The sequence below is a fragment of the Coregonus lavaretus genome, assembly GCF_964263955.1.
Source record: "Coregonus lavaretus genome assembly, chromosome: 16".
NCBI lineage: Eukaryota > Metazoa > Chordata > Actinopteri > Salmoniformes > Salmonidae > Coregonus > Coregonus lavaretus.
Genome location: NC_140003.1, coordinates 26,697,734 through 26,715,779, shown reverse-complemented (window position 1 = coordinate 26,715,779; position 18,046 = coordinate 26,697,734). Strand labels below are relative to the sequence as shown.

Below are 18,046 nucleotides of genomic sequence, written 5' to 3'. Positions count from 1 at the left end.
TCAACTGAGCTACATCCCTGCCGGCCATTCCCTCCCCTACCCTGGACGACGCTGGGCCAATTCCGCCCCATGGGTCTCCCGGTCGGCTACGACAGAGCCTGAATTCGAACCAGGATCTCTAGTGGCACAGCTAGCACTGCGATGCAGTGCCTTAGACCACTGCGCCACTCGGGATACAGTTACTCTCGGGAGACAGCCACTCGGGAGACAGCCACTCGGGAGACAGTTACTCATCAACAGGAATCGGATCACTGTTGAGTCGCGAGCCGTCTGGCTTTCATAGGTGAGAAGCACTTGACTTGCTGGATGCAGTGGAGACAGCAGCAGGCATTGCATTGTCTGGATGAATCAATTGTCGGATGTTGAGCGTTTATCCAGGGGCATATTTTATATGTCATCATAGCAGAGTAACTGTCATCCTTGTAGGCTAAATATATAATCATCACTGTGGTGTATTTGTTTTCTTTCCTTATTTACCTTATAAACGCAGGATATTGAATAATCCCATCACAATGTCTTTCTTGGATCACACTGTAATATATTACAGTAGTTCCGCAGGCAGCAACAGTTAATCCGCCGATACTTCCTCCATATTAGAAAGCAGAGCAGACGAGTCGCTGAGTGTCTACTATGGGAACTTGGTCTAACACAGAGAAACTGATCTCTCTCGCTCTCTGGCTGCCTGTGTGTTCGGCAATCGATTACAGTACTTCACAGCCTGTTGCTTTTTCATTTAACATATTGACATTACATTTTTCTAAGATAACACTAACACATTTTGGTTGTGAGTAAATGGTGAAAACAATGATTGAATAGGATGCAAAAGGATAATAATAATAAGAAGAATAAGAATAAGAATAGGAGAATAATAAAGTGATACTGCTACTTAATAATTACAGTAGATACAATTCTCATAATAATATTAATTGTATTAGCCTACTAAACTGTTATTAAAAAGTGCATATCAACCAAGACGATGCGCAATAAAGTAGGCTATGACTTAAAATAAATATTTTGATAATACATTAACATATATTAATAACAGATCATTATTATCACCATTATTATTATTATTATTATTATTATTATTATTATTATTATTATTATTATTATTATAATAGGGGGGATTCCAGTTCTTTTTGACACCACATTTGCCTGCATTTAGGCTATTTACAAAGAGGTCTAAATAATAAAAAACATGGACACAAGCAAAAATACATTACAGTATTCAGACCCTTTACTCAGTACTTTGTTGAAGCACATTTGGCAGCGATAACAGCATAGATTATTCTTGGGTAGGACGCTACAAGCTTGGCACACCTGTATTTGGGTAGTTTCTCCCATTCTTCTCTGCAGATCTTCTTAAAACATGTCAAGTTTGATGGGGAGCGCTGCTGCACAGCTATTTTCAGGTCTCACCAGAGATGTTAGATTGGGTTCAAGTCCAGGCTCTGCCTGGGCCACTCATGGATATATCCTGCGTTGCCTTGGCTGTGTGCTTAGGGTCTTTGTCCTGTTGAAAGGTGAACCTTCGCCCCAGTCTGAGGTCCTGAGTGCTCTGGAACAGGTTTTCATGAAGGATCTCTCTGTACTTTGCTCCGATCCTGCATCTTTGCCTCGATCCTGAGTAGTCTCCCAGTCCCTGCCGCAGAAAAATATCCCCACAGCATGATGCTGCCATCACCATGCTTCACCATAGGGATGGTGCCAGGTTTCCTCCAGACGTGACGCTTGGCATTCAGGCCAAGGAGTTCAATCTTGGTTTCATCAGACCAGAGAATCTTGTTTCTCATGGTCTGAGAGTCTTTAGGTGCCTTTTGACAAACTCCAAGTGGGCTGTCCTGTGCCTTATACTGAGGAATGGCTTCCATCTGGCCACTCTACCATAAAGGCCTGATTGGTGGAGTGCTGCAGAGATGGTTGTCCTTCTGGAAGGTTCTCCCATCTCCACAGAGGAACTCTAGAGCTCTGTCAGAGTGACCATCAGGTTCTTGGCCACCTCCCTGACCAAGGCCCTTCTCCCCCGATTGCTCAGTTTGGCCGGGCGGCCAGCTCTAGGAAGAGTCTTGTTGGTTCCAAACATCTTCCATTTAAGAATGATGGAGGCCACTGTATTATTGGGGACCTTCAGTGCTGCAGAATTTTTTTGGTACCCTTCCCCAGATCTGTGCCTCGACACAATCCTGTCTCTGAGCTCTACGGACAATTCCTTCGACCTCATGGCTTGGTTTGTGCTCTGACATGCATTGTCAACTGTGGGACCTTATATAGACAGGTGTGAGCCTTTCCAAATCATGTCCAATCAATTGAATTTACGACAGGTGGACTCCAATCAAGTTGAGAAACAACTCAAGGATGATCAATGGAAACAGGATGAACCTGAGCTCAAGTTTGAGTCTCATAGCAAAGGGTCTGAATACTTATGTAAATAAGGTATTTCTGTTTTTTATTTGTAATACATTTGCAAAAACCTGTTTTCGCTTCATCATTTTGGAGTAATGTGTGCAGATTGCTGAGGATTTTAATCAATTGTAGAATAAGGCTGTAATGTAACAAAATGTGGAAAAGGTCAAGGGGTCTGAATACTTTCCGAAGACACTACCCGTCAAAAGTTTTAGAACACCTACTCATTCAAGGGTTTTTCTTTTTTTTCTCTTTTTGTTTCTTTTTCTTTCTTTTCTTTTCTTTTTTTAAACTTTTTTTTTTTTTACATCAAAACTATTAAATAACACACATGGAATCATGTAGTAACCAAAAAAGAGTTAAACAAATCAAAATATATTTGATATTTGAGATTCTTCAAATACCCACCCTTTGCCTTAATGACAGCTTTGCACACTCTTGGCATTCTCTCAACCAGCTTCATGAGGTAGTCACCTAGAATGCACTTCAATTAACAGGTGTGCCTTCTTAAAAGTTAACTTGTGGAATTTATTTTCTTCTTAACGTGTTATACCCAATCAGTTGCGTTGTGACAAGATGGGGGGGTATAAATAAAATAAAATAAAATGTTATTTGACACATGCGCCGAATACAACAGGTGTTACAGTGAAATGCAGTTTTAAGAAAGAATACCCCAAAAAATCACAAACATATGCAATATAAAATAATACAAAATTAATTTAACAAATAAATAAAGAGCAGCAGTAAAAATAACAAAAGCAAGGCTATATACAGGGGGTACCGGTACCGAGTCAATGTGCTGGGGCACTGGTTAGTCGAGGTAATTGAGGTAATATTTACATGTAGGTAGAGTTATTAAAGTGACTATGCATAGATAATAAACAGAGAGTAGCAGCAGCTTAAAAGGGGGGGGGGGATTCAAATAGTCTGGGTAGGCATTTGATTAGATGTTCAGGAGTCTTATGGCTTGTGGGTAAAAGCTGTTTAGAAGCCTCTTGGATCTAGATTTGGCGCTCCGGTACCACTTGCCATGCGGTAGCAGAGAGAACATTTTTAGGGCCTTCCTCTGACACCGCCTGGCATAGAGTTCCTGGATGGCAGGAAGCTTGGCCCCAGTGATGTACTAGGCTATACCAGGCAGTGATGCAACCGGTCAGGATGCTCTCGAAGGTGCAGCTGTAGAACTTTTTGAGAATATGAGGACCTATGCCAAATCTTTTCAGTCTCCTTAGGGGGAATAGGTTTTGTCGTGCCCTCTTCATGTGGTCCTCTGTAGCTCAATTGGTAGAGCATGGCGCTTGTAATGCCATTGTAGTGGGTTCGATCCCCGGGACCACCCATACCTAAAAAAAATGATGCGCACATGACTGTAAGTCGCTTTGGATAAAAGCGTCTGCTAAATGGCATATTATAATATTATTATTATGACTGTCTTGGTGTGCTTGGACCATTTTAGTTTATTGGTGATGTGGACACCAAAGAACCTGAAGCTCACAACCTGCTCCACTACAGCCCCGTCGATGAGAATGGGTGCGTGCTCGGTCCTCTTCTTTTTCCTGTAGTCCACAATCGTCTCCTTTGTCTTGATCACGTTGAGGGAGAGGTTGTTGTCCTGGCACACAGCCAGGTCTCTGACCTCCTCCCTATACGCTGTTTCGTTGTTGTTGGTGATCAGGCCTACCACTGTTGTGTCATGGGCAAACTTAATGATGGTGTTGGAGTCGTGCCTGGCCATGCAGTCATGAGTGAACAGAGAGTACAGGAGGTGACTGAGCACGCACCCCTGAGGGGCCCACGTGTTGAGGATCAGCGTGGCGGATGTGTTGTTACCTACCCTTACCACCTGGGGGCGGCCCGTCAGGATGTCCAGGATCCAGTTGCAGAGGGAGGTGTTTAGTCCCAGGGTCCTTAGCTTAGTGATGAGCTTTGAGGGCACTATGATGTTGAACGATGAGCTGTAGTCAATGAATAGCATTCTCACATAGTTCTTCCTTTTGTCCAGGTGTGAAAGGGCAGTGTGGAGCGCAATAGAAATTGCATCATCTGTGAATCTGTTGGGGCGGTATGCAAATTGGAGTGGGTCTAGGGTTTCTAGGATAATCGTGTTGATGTGAGCCATGACCAGCCTGTCAAAGCACGTCATGGCTGCAGACGTGAGTGCTACGGGTCGGTAGTCATTTAGGCAGGTTATCTTAGTGTTCTTGGGCACAGGGACAATGGTGGTCTGATTGAAACATGTTGGTATTACAGACTCAGACAGGGAGAGGTTGAAAATGTCAGTGAAGACGCTTGCGAGTTGGTCAGCTAATGCTCGGAGTAAACGTCCTTGTAATCCATCTGGCCCTGCGGCCTTGTGAATGTTGACCTGTTTAAAGGTCTTACTCACATCAGCTACAGAGAGCGTGATCACACAGTCATCCGGAACAGCTGATGCTCTCATGCATTTTTCAGTATTACTTGCCTCGAAGCGAGCATAGAAGTAATTTAGCTCGTCTGGTTGGCTCGTGTCACTGGGCAGCTCGCGGCTTTGCTTCCCTTCGTAGTCTGTAATAGTTTGCAAGCCCTATCACATCCGACGAGCGTCGGAGCCGGTATAGTACGATTCAATCTTAGTCGTGTATTGACACTTTGCCTGTTTGATGGTTCGTCGGAGGGCACCGCGGGATTTCTTATAAGCTCCTTGAATGCGGCGGCTCTACCCTTTAGCTCAGTGCGGATGTTTCCTGTAATCCATGGCTTCTGGTTGGGGTATGTACGTACAGTCACTGTGGGGACGACGTCATCAATGCACTTATTGATGAAGCCAGTGACTGATGTGGTGTATTCCTCAATGCCATCATGCCAACATATTCCAGTCTGTGCTAGCAAAACAGTCCTGTAGCTTAGCATCTGCTTCATCTGACCACTTTTTTATTGACCGAGTCACTGGTGCTTCCTGCTTTAGTTTTCGCTTGTAAGCAGGATTCAGGAGATTATAATTATGGTCAGATTTGCCAAATGGAGGGCGAGGAAGAGCTTTTTTACATGTCTCATTGTGTGGAGTAAAGTTGGTCTAGAGTGTTCTTCCCTCTGGTTGCACATTTAACATGCCAGCATCAGTTTGTGGTGGTCAATAGACAGCTACGAAGAATATAGATTAAAACTCTCTTGGTAGATAGTGTGGTCTACAGCTTATCGTGAGATACTCTACCTTAGGCGAGCAAAACCTTGAGACTTCCTTAGATATCGTGCACCAGCTGTTGTTTACAAATATACATAGACCGCCACCCCTTGTCTTACCAGAGGCTGCTGTTCTATTCTGCCGATACAGTGTATAACCCACCAGCTGTATGTTATTCATGTCTTTGTTTAGCCACGACTTGGTGAAACATAAGATATTACAGTTTTTCATGTCTCGTTGGTAGGATATTCGTGCCTGTAGTTCGTCCACTTTATTATCAAGCGATTGTAAGTTGGCCAGTAGTATCGATGGCAAAGGCAGATTAGCCACTCGTCGCCGGCTCCTTACCAAGCACCCCGATCTCCTTCCGCAATATCTCCTTTTCTTTCTACTGCGAATGACGGGGATGAGGGCCCTGTAGGTTGTCTGGAGCAAATCCCTCTCGTCCGACTCATTAAATAAAAATTATTTGTCCAGTTCAAGGTGATTAAATCAAATCAAATCAAATCAAATTTTATTGGTCACATGCGCCGAATACAACAGGTGCAGACATTACAGTGAAATGCTTACTTACAGCCCTTAACCAACAGTGCATTTATTTTAAACAAAAAAGTAAGAATAAAACAACAACAAAAAAGTGTTGAGAAAAAAAGAGCAGAAGTAAAAAATAAAGTGACAGTAGGGAGGCTATATATACAATAGAATAAAGTGACAGTAGGGAGGCTATATATACAGGGGGGTACCGTTGCATAGTCAATGTGCGGGGGCACCGGCTAGTTGAGGTAGTTGAGGTAATATGTACATGTGGGTAGAGTTAAAGTGACTATGCATAAATACTTAACAGAGTAGCAGCAGCGTAAAAAGGATGGGGTGGGGGGGCAGTGCAAATAGTCCGGGTAGCCATGATTAGCTGTTCAGGAGTCTTATGGCTTGGGGGTAGAAGCTGTTGAGAAGTCTTTTGGACCTAGACTTGGCACTCCGGTACCGCTTGCCGTGCGGTAGCAGAGAGAACAGTCTATGACTAGGGTGACTGGAGTCTTTGACAATTTTGAGGGCCTTTAATTAATCTCTGTTCCGATGTCCAGAAGCTCTTTTCGGTCATAAGAGACGGTAGCAGCAACATTATGTACAAAATAAGTCGCAAACAATGAGAAAAAACACTCAAAATAGCACGTTTGGTTAAGAGTCCATAAAACGGCAGCCATCCCCTCCGGCGCCATCTTCTCTATACATAAGATAGCCCTTTTGGTAAAAGACCAAGTCCATATTATGGCAAGAACAGCTCAAACAAGAAAAGATAAACGACAGTCAATCATTACTTTAAGCCATAAAGGTCTGTCAATACGGAACATTTCAAGAACTTTGAAAGTTTATTTAAGTGCGGTTGCAAAAACCATCAAGCGCTATGATGAAACTGGCTCCCATGAGGACCGCCACAGGAATGGAAGACCCAGAGTTGCCTCTGCTGCAGAGGATAAGTTCAATAGAGTTACCAGCCTCAGAAATTGCAGCCCAAATTAATGCATCACAGAGTTGAAGTAACAGACACATCTCAACATCAACTGTTCAGAGGAGACTGTGTGAATCAGGCCTTCATGGTCGAATTTCTGCAAAGAAACCACTACTAAAGGACACCAATAATAAGAATAAACTTGATTGGGCCAAAAAAAACACAACCAATGGACATTAGACTGGTGGAAATTTGTCCTTTGGTCTGGAGTCCAAATTTGAGATTTTTGGTTCCAACCGCTATGTCTTTGTGAGACGCGCTGTGGGTGAACAGATGATCTCTACATGTGTATTTTCCACCATGAAGCATGGAGGAGGAGGTGTTATGGTGTGGGGGTGCTTTTCTGGTGAGACTGTCTGTGATTTATTTAGAATTCAAGGCACACTTAACCAGCATGGCTACCACAGCATTTTGCAGCGATATGCCATCCCATCTGGTTTGGGCTTAGTGGGACTATCATTTGTTTTTCAACAGGACAATGACCCAACACACCTCCAGGCTGTGTAAGGGCTATTTTACCAAGAAGGAGAGGGATGGAGTGCTGCATCAGATGACCTGGCCTCCACAATCCCCCGACCTCAACCAAATTTAGATGTTTTGGGATGAGTCGGACCGCAGAGTGAAGGAAAAGCAGCCAACAAGTGCTCGGCATATGTGGAAAGTCCTTCAAGGCTGCTGGAAAAGCATTCCAGGTGAAGCTGGTTGAGAGAATGCCAAGAGTGTGCAAAGCTGTCATCAAGGCAAAGGGTGGCTATTTGAATTATCTCAAATATAAAATATATTTTGATTTGTTTAACACTTTTTTGGTTACTACATGATTCTATATGTGTTATTTCATAGTTGTAATGTCTTCACTACTATTTTACAATGTAGAAAATGTGTAAAAATAAAGAAAAACCCTTTTCTAGAACTTTTGACCGGTATTGTATATATTATTGTTTATTTATTATAATGTTTTCTTGTAAGACGTGGAATAAGCAATAAGCTCTGTTCTGTCCTGTAGATTCATTATTCGCCTCTTCTGCTCCCTCCTGTGGTAAAGACCAGACTTGTCTGAAATGACCTAGCTACTGTTTGTCAATGCCTGTTATAAAAGTTGCTGCACACTCAGAATGAAAAGAAACTAAAAAATAAACGTGAGAGAGTTTTGACATTCTATGTTTTCATGTGATGCGTTGTTCATATGTCACACATGAGAACTTCTGGTCACGTTAGTCACTTCCAACAAATGGTTAGATGTTTCACTCTTTGGATTTGAATAACAAAAAGACTGCTGATGTGATATGATACCTTACTTACTGGTAATAAAAACAAGATAATGTGAAGCACCTTTAGCCAACATGACACACTTTTGTCACAGCAAGGATACATAACCAAATATAATACATTTTCAACATTTAATTTATATTATACAGAACTTTTGATATAAAGAAATTAGTCACACTTTATTTGGATAGTCTGGATAGTCCATCTGTAGATGCTCTACAGATGATCATACTATCAACAAACTAACTGTTGATAAGCAAATGCTTGCTGAGGTTACTGTTAGGGTTAGGTTTAGAATAAGGCTTAGGGAAAGGGTTAAGGTTAGGGTTAAGATAAGGGTTAAGGTTAGGGTTATGGTTAGGGCTAGGAATGAATCCCCCAATACATATACATTCATAATTTATAAATTATAGGGATTATTATAATGCATTACATGAATTAAAAGTAATCAATTACTCATTTATCAATAGTATATATAGTTTGTAATGCAGAATAAGTGTGGTATATTTTGTCCTGAACATTTTTATTCAGTATAAGATGAATTGGAGTATTATTTGAGAAAAATGGAGTTGGACAGTACCTAGGACATTACACTGTCAGAAACATAAATAAAATGTGTAAACAAATTATCAAAATTAGAACTCAAAATTATTCAGATGAGAGAAGCATATATCCCTGTATATAGCCTCCCTACTGTTATTTTATTTTACTGCTACTCTTTAATTATTCTTTATTTTTATTTATATTTTTTACTTATCTATTTTTTACTTAACACTTATTTTTCTTAAATCTGCATTGTTGGTTAAGGGCTTGTAAGGAAGCATTTCACTGTACAGTCTACACTTGTTGTATTCGGCGCTATTGGCAAATCAAATTTGATTTGATTTTGATTTAAATAGAAGAATTCAAAAATTTTCAGTTTGAGTAAAAAAAATTCCTGCATGATAACATTTGCCCTCTTGGAAAGTGTTTACCTCAAAGTTAAGCTTTTACATAGCAGCTCCTGGATTTAAAGGAGTCTGACAGTAGACACCCACCCTGAGAGTGAGCGTAAGGGAAGTTTCCACTGCAAGTTGGCGTTTGAAGTGGAGGGAAAACCGTTGCAAGCCCCCAACCACACCTTTCTCTATTGCTCTCTCTCTCTCTGTCTCTCTCTCTCTCTCTCTCTCTCTCTCTCTCTGTCTCTCTCTCTCTCTCTCTCTCTCTCTCTCTCTCTCTCTCTCTCTCACACACACACACACTCACATCTCATAAGAATTTTGAAATTAAATTTTCCCTTTTTCACACTTTGAAGACATCTTAGTGTGGGTTCTCCAAGACAATGGTATGTTTGTGTAACAGAGGTGGTTTGGTGAACTATGCTTGAATAACTCTCAATGGTTGAAAGGATAGTTACCTACTGCACACAGCATCTACACTCTTAGAAAAAAGGGTTCCAAAAGGGTCTTCGGCTGTCCCCATAGGATAACCCTTTTTTGGTTCAAGGTATAACTCTTTTGGGTTCCATGTAGAACCCTGTGTGCAAAGGGTTTTACATGGAACCCTAAAGGGGTTCTAGCTGGAACCAAGAAGGGTTCTTGAAATGGTTATCCTATGGGGACAGACGAGAACCGTTATTGGTTCTAGATAGCACCTTTTTTTCTAAGAGTATATTCTGTACAGTCTGGGAGGATATGACTTCACTCACAGTAAAAGTTTAAACCACGTTGAATTATCACTTGTATAGGAACTACTGTCCCTGAAAACCATATAAAAACAAAAACATAGAGAATTGTGTCACAAAACCACTAATTAGAAAAACAGCCGGGCCCCAAACCACAAGGCCATCTCTCTTCCTCGTATTTAGAGCCTTGTCCTCTAACTCCTTTTTTTCACTTTCCTCCACATCATCAAACTCAAATAATTTGCCACACGAACGGTTGTCATTAACTGTATATGCTCTCTTTCAGAAGAGAGAAAAGTGAGAAGGCATAACCTCAGGGTAGAGCGAGTGCCTTTCACACCCACGTTAAGGTCACAGATGATGTTGTGGCTTGATATTCTGCATGCTCCTGCAATGGATAAAAGGACAGCAAAGGTGTGAAACTACTCTCAATACAGCCTCATAACAGCTTTGCACTTTTAAACAGGAAATGTTGATCTATAGCAGGTAATTAGCAATGTAAAGAGATAGTTCAGTGAGTTATGACTTGTAGCAATATACCTCAATGCTGCCATCCACTGTTCAAAACAGTAAGTGTGTACTGGGGGAGCACATCTGTTTGATCATGCTGTTGATATGCAGTCATGAATGTACCACTTATTGTTAATTAATTATTTCTCAATATCCAGTGGCACACAGTGTGGCGATTACACATCCAGTAAGCATTACATGAAGAAATATCTACATTAGGTATTATATTCTCAAAATAACAATAGGATAATCAGGCGATGGTAGAGGGCACCAGTGCTCTTCCTAAGGCTTTGTCTGGATACATCCCAGCTGGAAAGAGAAAGTATAGTCATTGACCCTTTTAGCTGGTGATCTATATCACAGTTCATCACAGTTTAAATGTGAAAAGGTTTAAAGGTATTGTATGATGCACTGAAAAATTATGACCATAACACCCATTCATCCATGAAATAAATATATTTTCTCAGCACCCTCAGTATCATATTTTGTGACAGATCTGTAGAGACAGTGTCTGTCCCAAATGGTACCCTATTCTCTATATAGTGCACTACTTTTATCCATAGCCCATAAGGCCCACTATAAAGGGAATAGGGTGCCATTTGGGACTCAGGCACAGACTTGGATGTGAAGGATGAATATCATCAGCTCCACTGAGGTTGGAGAGACTTGCTCTTCATGTATTGTGATAAGAAAACCCTGGTCTTACTGCGAGCTCATCAGTGCAGAGATGTGGGTGTAGAGTAGAGAGAGAGAGGAAGAGAGAGAGAGGGGGAAATTGAGAGAGAGAGGGGGGCGGGGGGTCTGAGAGTTATAGGAGTAGGCCCAGGTGTAAGTCTTCACGCCGCGGCTGCATATCTTACACAGACAGCGGAGGGGATTGCATCGTATTTCACACCCAGCCAGCTATCGAGGGCGAGCAGCATGCCATGTAAACCTAACATGAGTTTGTCAAATGGAACATGCTCTTCCCCACTGGGCACACACTGGGTGACTCAACGTTGTTTCTACGTCATTTCAACTTAATTACGTTGAACCAGCATGGAATAGACGTTGAATTAATGTCTGTGCCCAGCGGGACTCTTCTTGTCATGAAAACCGTTTCAACATGCTTTGAAAGCTGGCTGTAAATTCATTTTGTAGAAACGTTCATTTCTAGACAACATGCCATCCTGACACTGGTATCTTTGTTGTAGTTGTTCTCTCGTCTCATTCGAGTCCTCCTGACACACTCTGCACCGTACATCCCCTGTGAGACAACACCTCAGATCAAACCATACAGTAAGTCTCTTTCACCAGTCCGTATATGATTGTTTCTTACCCAATGTCTGGGCAGAAAAGGGTTGGGGTAGGTTACTTTCTAAATGTAATTGATTACAGTTACTAGTTACCTATCCCAAATTCTCATCAGTAACGTAACTTTTGGATTACCCAAACTCACTAACGTAATCAGATTATTTTCACTTACTTTTGGAATACTTTCCCCTTAAGAGGCATTAGAAGAAGACAAAAAGGATCCATCAAACGTATTTGTTGTGTCATCATAGTGGTCTCTAAATGGTGGGCATACTCAAACAACAAATGTAAATTTGTGCCTTTTTTATGCTGAATTAAATGTCATTGAGAAAACAGAAAGGTGTCATAATGTACACTACCGTTCAAAAGTTTGGGGGCACTTAGAAATGACCTTGTTTTCCATGAAAACATACATGAAATGAGTTTGAATATGAAATATAGCAAAATGCATGGGAAATGTAGTCATTGACAAGGTTAGAAATAATTATTTTGAATTGAAATAATAATTGTGTCCTTCAAACTTTGCTTTCGTCAAATAATCCTCCATTTGCAGCAATTACAGCCGTGCAGACCTTTGGCATTCTAGTTGTCAATTTGTTGAGGAAATCTGAAGAGATTTCACCCCATGCTTCCTGAAGCACCTCCCACAAGTTGGATTGGCTTGATGGGCACTTCTTACGTACCATACGGTCAAGCTGCTCCCACAACAGCTCAAAAGGGTTGAGATAATAATAATAATATTTAGCAGACACTTTTATCCAAAGCAACTTACAGTCATGCGTGCATACATTTTTGTGTATGGGTGGTCCCGGGGATCGAACCCACTACCTTGGCGTTACAAGCGCCGTGCTCTACCAGCTGAGCTACAGAGATCCGGTGACTGTGCTGGCCACTCCATTATAGACAGAATACCAGCGGACTGCTTCTTCCCTAAATAGTTCTTGCATAGTTTGGAGCTGTGCTTTGGGTCATTGTCCTGTTGTAGGAGGAAATTGGCTCCAATCAAGCGCCGTCCACAGGGTATGGCATGGCGTTGCAAAATGGAGTGATAGCCTTCCATCTTCAAGATCCCTTTTACCCTGTACAAATCTCCCAATTTACCACCAGCAAAGCACCCACAGACCATCACATTGCCTCCACTATGCTTGACAGATGGCATCAAGCACTCCTCCAGCATCTTTTCATTTGGTCTGCGTCTCACAAATGTTCTTCTTTGTGATCCGAACACCTCAAACTTCGATTAGTCCATAACACTTTTTTCCAATCTTCCTCTGTCCAGTGTCTGTGTTCTTTTGCCCATCTTAATCTTTTTTTTTTATTTGGCAGTCTGAGATATGGCTTTTTCTTTGCAACTCTGCCTAGAAGGTCAGTATTCCGGAGTCGCCCTTCACTGTTGACGTTGAGACTGGTGTTTTGCGGGTACTATTTAATGAAGCCGCCAGTTGAGGACCTGTGAGGCATCTGTTTCTCGAACTAGACACTCTAATGTATTTGTCCTCTTGCTCAGTTGTGCACCGCGGCCTCCCAATCCTCTTTCTATTCTGGTTAGAGCCAGTTTGCGCTGTTCTGTGAAGGGAGTGGTACACAGCGTTGTACGAGATCTTCAGTTTCTTGGCAATTTCTCGCATGGAATAGCCTTCATTTCTCAGAACAAGAATAGACTGACGAGTTTCAGAAGAAAGTTATTTGTTTTTGAGCCTGTGATCGAACCCACAATTGCTGATGCTCCAGATACTCAACTAGTCTCAAGAAGGCCAGTTTTATTGCTTCTTTAATCAGCACAACAGTTTTCAGCTGTGCTAACATAATTGCAAAAGGGTTTTCTAATGATAAATTAGTCTTTTAAAATGATAAACTTGTATTAGCAAACACAACGTGCCATTGGAACACAGGACTGATGGTTGCTGATAATGGGCCTCTGTAAGCCTATGTAGATATTCCATAAATTCCATTTACAACATTAACAATGTCTACATTGTATTTCTGATCAATTTGATGTTATTTTAATGGACAAAGAAAATTGCTTTTCTTTTGAAAACAAGGACATTTCTAAGTGACCCCAAATGTTTGAGCGGTAGTGTATATATTTTTCTCTCAAACATCCTTTCTAAATTTAAGAGTAATCCAAGTAATCATCTAGTTTTTCAAAAGTATCCATAATCTGATTACAATATTTTTTGCAGGTAATGCAGGTAATTACAGTTTTTGTTATATAATCTGATTACAAGTAATCAGTTACTCCCCAACCCTGGGGCAGGATAGTGCTGTCTGACAAAGGTTCTCATGTTAGTATCTGAAGATTCATAGAAACCTATCCTTAATCTACTTTGACTATAATTCTATCCTCCTGATTCCTGTTTACAAGCAAAACTAAAGCAGGTAGTACCAGTGACTTGCTCAATACGTAAGTGGTCAGATGACGCGGATGCTAGGCTACAGGACTGTTTTGCTTGCAGAGACTGGAATCTGTTCCGGGATTCATCCAATGGCATTGAGGAGTATACCACCTCAGTATTGTAATAATTCCACGATAAAATATTAAAATACTGATTTGCCCTTCCACCGATTGATGTACATTTTAAATTAGCTAATTAGCTGGTAAGCGGCGCGAGAACTGTTTTCCATGGCTGGAATCGTAGAGCTATCACTGGCTGGGGGCCCAGTCGAAACCCGGCCCCCAGAAGGCGAGATCGATGAAGATGAAGATGAAGAGCTGGATGAGAACCTTATGGAGAGGCTGTGGGGTTTGACTGAGATGTTCCTTGCTACACTGCGCTCTGCAGCTGAGGTGACCGCATCGGGCTCAGTCACTGTGGCCAAGAAGCTGTACAGTTACTCCCGCGTTGCCCTGTGGGTGGGCACTACCTCGTTCATGATCCTGGTCCTTCCGGTGGTGTTTGAGACTGAGAGACTACAGCTGGAGCAGCAGCAGCTAGAGCAGCAGAGACAGATCCTGTTGGGCCCCAACGCAGGGATGTCAGGTGGGATGCCAAGGTTGATGCCTCCCGTTCCAGTGACCGATGTGACGACAGCCTTAGCGCTTCAACCAACGAGGGAGAGTGGAGGCTTGGAAGGAGAGAGAGACAAAGAAGAGGGAGAAGAGAATACAAAGCTACATCTGGTCAGCATATGTGATCATTCCAACATCCAGGATTGGCCATTTTAAGGAGATTAGAGGAGGATGATGTCACTTCCTGGGTGTTGCAATAATGAATATCCCTTTCGCTGTCTCTCTTACTCAACATCCTGCAGAGACTTCTGCACACTGTCTTCTGAGCACTGTGTTTTTACTTCATTTCTTTTTTTATACATAGCGATATAAATATGTATGTGTTCAAGGGGGTTTGGATCAGGTGGATAACTGAAGAAATGAGATTATTATTGTGGTTATAACTGGTTACCAAGAGTGTGTGGTCTGAAGAAAAATGTTTTAATGTGGGTGTGTAGCTACATATGGCCTTGAAACCGTTGTAACCTGTGTTTGGTTTGGGAACGTGTTCATTCCACTCGTGTGTGGGAAAATCATGGTAGACATTACTTACATCATAGATCCGTCATATTCACAATCACAGCTGGTCATTGAGATCTATAGTGTCTGCTGGTTTTCATTGTTACCTCTCCCTCAAGAACTGGCTTACACTAGAGAAGCCAGGTAAGGTCATTGTCCATTGACTTGGTGACTTCTTGGTTGAGGCAACAAAGACCAGCAGGCCACAAGACTCCAAAGACAAAGCCATAGATAGGGTGTTAAAGTGTTCTTTGTTGTGAGTGTTAGAATACAGATTGAACAACTTTGCAGTGGGATAGACAATTGAAAAGCTTTGGTGATCAGAGTATGTATGAAAAATGTATGCACTCACTAACTGTAAGTCGCTCTCGATAAGAGCGTCTGCTAAATGACTAAAATATAAATATAATATAAATATAAGTACATATCAGGGTTGCGTTATAAAAAAATATCTGAAACTTTTTAACATCACACGGAGCACCAATGAATCCATTATAAAAAAAATGGAAAGAATATGGCACCACAACAAACCTGCCAAGAGAGGGCCGCCCACCAAAACTCACAGACCAGGCAAGGATGGCATTAATTTACATTTATATTTACCTCATTTAGCAGACGCTCTTATCCAGAGCGACTTACAAATTGGTGCATTCACCTTATAGCCAGTGGGATAACCACTTTACAATATGTATTTTTTTTGGGGGGTGGGGTGGAAGGATTACTTTATCCTATCCCAGGTATTCCTTAAAGAGGTGGGGTTTCAAGTGTCTCCAGAAGGTGGTGAGGGAGCTTGTTCCACCATTGGGGTGCCAGAGCAGCGAACAGTTTTGACTGGGCTGAGCGGGAACTGTGCTTCCGCAGAGGTAGGGGGGCCAGCAGGCCAGAGGTGGATGAACGCAATGCCCTCGTTTGGGTGTAGGGACTGATCAGAGCCTGAAGGTACGGAGGTGCCGTTCCCCTCACAGCTCCGTAGGCAAGCACCATGGTCTTGTAGCAGATGCGAGCTTCAACTGGAAGCCAGTGGAGTGTGCGGAGGAGCGGGGTGACGTGAGAGAACTTGGGAAGGTTGAACACCAGACGGGCTGCACCATTCTGGATGAGTTGTAGGGGTTTAATGGCACAGGCAGGGAGCCCAGCCAACAGCGAGTTGCAGTAATCCAGACGGGAGATGACAAGTGCCTGGATTAGAACCTGTGCCGCTTCCTGTGTAAGGCAGGATCGTACTCTCCGAATGTTGTAGAGCATGAACCTACAGGATCGGGTCACCGCCTTGATGTTAGCAAAGAACGACAGGGTGTTGTCCAGGGTCACGCCAAGGCTCTTCGCACTCTGGGAGGAGGACTAAACAGAGTTGTCAACCGTGATGGCAAGATCATGGAACGGGCAGTCCTTCCCCGGGAGGAAGAGCAGCTCCGTCTTGCCGAGGTTCAGCTTGAGGTGGTGATCCGTCATCCACACTGATATGTCTGCCAGACATGCAGAGATGCGATTCGCCACCTGGTTATCAGAAGGGGGAAAGGAGAAGATTAGTTGTGTGTCATCTGCGTAGCAATGATAGGAGAGGCCATGTGAGGATATGAAAGAGCCAAGTGACTTGGTGTATAGCGAAAATAGGAGAGGGCCTAGAACTGAGCCCTGGGGGACACCAGTGGTGAGAGCACGTGGTGCAGAGACAGATTCTCGCCACGCCACTTGGTAGGAGCGACCGGTCAGGTAGGACGCAATCCAAGAGTGAGCCGCGCCGGAGATGCCCAGCTCGGAGAGGGTGGAGAGGAGGATCTGATGGTTCACAGTATCAAAGGCAGCAGACAGGTCTAGAAGGACAAGAGCAGAGGAGAGAGAGTTAGCTATAGCAGTGCGGAGAGCCTCCGTGACACAGAGAAGAGCAGTCTCAGTTGAATGACCAGTCTTGAAACCTGACTGGTTTGGATCAAGAAGGTCATTCTGAGAGAGATAGCAAGAGAGTTGGCTAAAGACTGCACGCTCAAGAGTTTTGGAGAGAAAAGAAAGAAGGGATACTGGTCTGTAGTTGTTGACATCAGAGGGATCGAGTGTTGGTTTTTTGAGAAGGGGGTCAACTCTTGCTCTCTTGAAGACGGAAGGAACATAGCCAGCGGTCAAGGATGAGTTGATGAGCGAGGTGAGGTAAGGGAGAAGGTCACCGGAGATGGTCTGGAGAAGAGAGGAGGGGATAGGGTCAAGCGGGCATGTTGTTGGGCGGCCGGCCATCACAAGTCGCAAGATTTTATCTGGAGAGAGAGGGGAGAAAGCATAGGGTAGGGCAGTGTGAGCAGGACCAGCAGTGTCATTTGACTTAACAAACTAGGATCGGATGTCGTCAACCTTCTTTTCAAAATGGTTGACGAAGTCATCCACAGAGAGGGAGGAGGGGGGAGGGGGGAGGGGGAGGAGGATTCAGCAGGGATGAGAAGGTGGCAAAGAGCTTCCTAGGGTTAGAGGCAGATGCTTGGAATTTAGAGTGGTAGAAAGTGGCTTTAGCAGCAGAAACAGATGAATAAAATGTAGAGAGGAGGGAGTGAAAAGATGCCAGGTCCGCAGGGAGTCTAGTTTTCCTCCATTTCCGCTCGGCTGCCCGGAGCCCTGTTCTGTGAGCTCGCAATGAGTCATCAAGCCATGGAGCAGGAGGGGAGGACCGAGCCGGCCGGCAGGATAGGGGACATAGAGAGTCAAAGGATGCAGAAATGGAGGAGAGGAGGGTTGAGGAGGCAGAAT

At 43.0% G+C, this 18,046-nt stretch overlaps 1 protein-coding gene across 1 annotated transcript; it reads left to right on the top strand.

The window, feature by feature from the left end:
• Positions 1-14,428: 14,428 nt before the first annotated feature.
• LOC311143772 (mitochondrial import receptor subunit TOM22 homolog) lies at positions 14,429-15,081 on the top strand (the record flags this gene model as incomplete). Its single annotated transcript, XM_084179658.1, has 2 exons — positions 14,429-14,827; positions 15,058-15,081. 2 exons carry the CDS (start codon positions 14,429-14,431, stop codon positions 15,079-15,081), a joined length of 423 nt encoding a protein of 140 aa, XP_084035784.1.
• Positions 15,082-18,046: the final 2,965 nt, after the last annotated feature.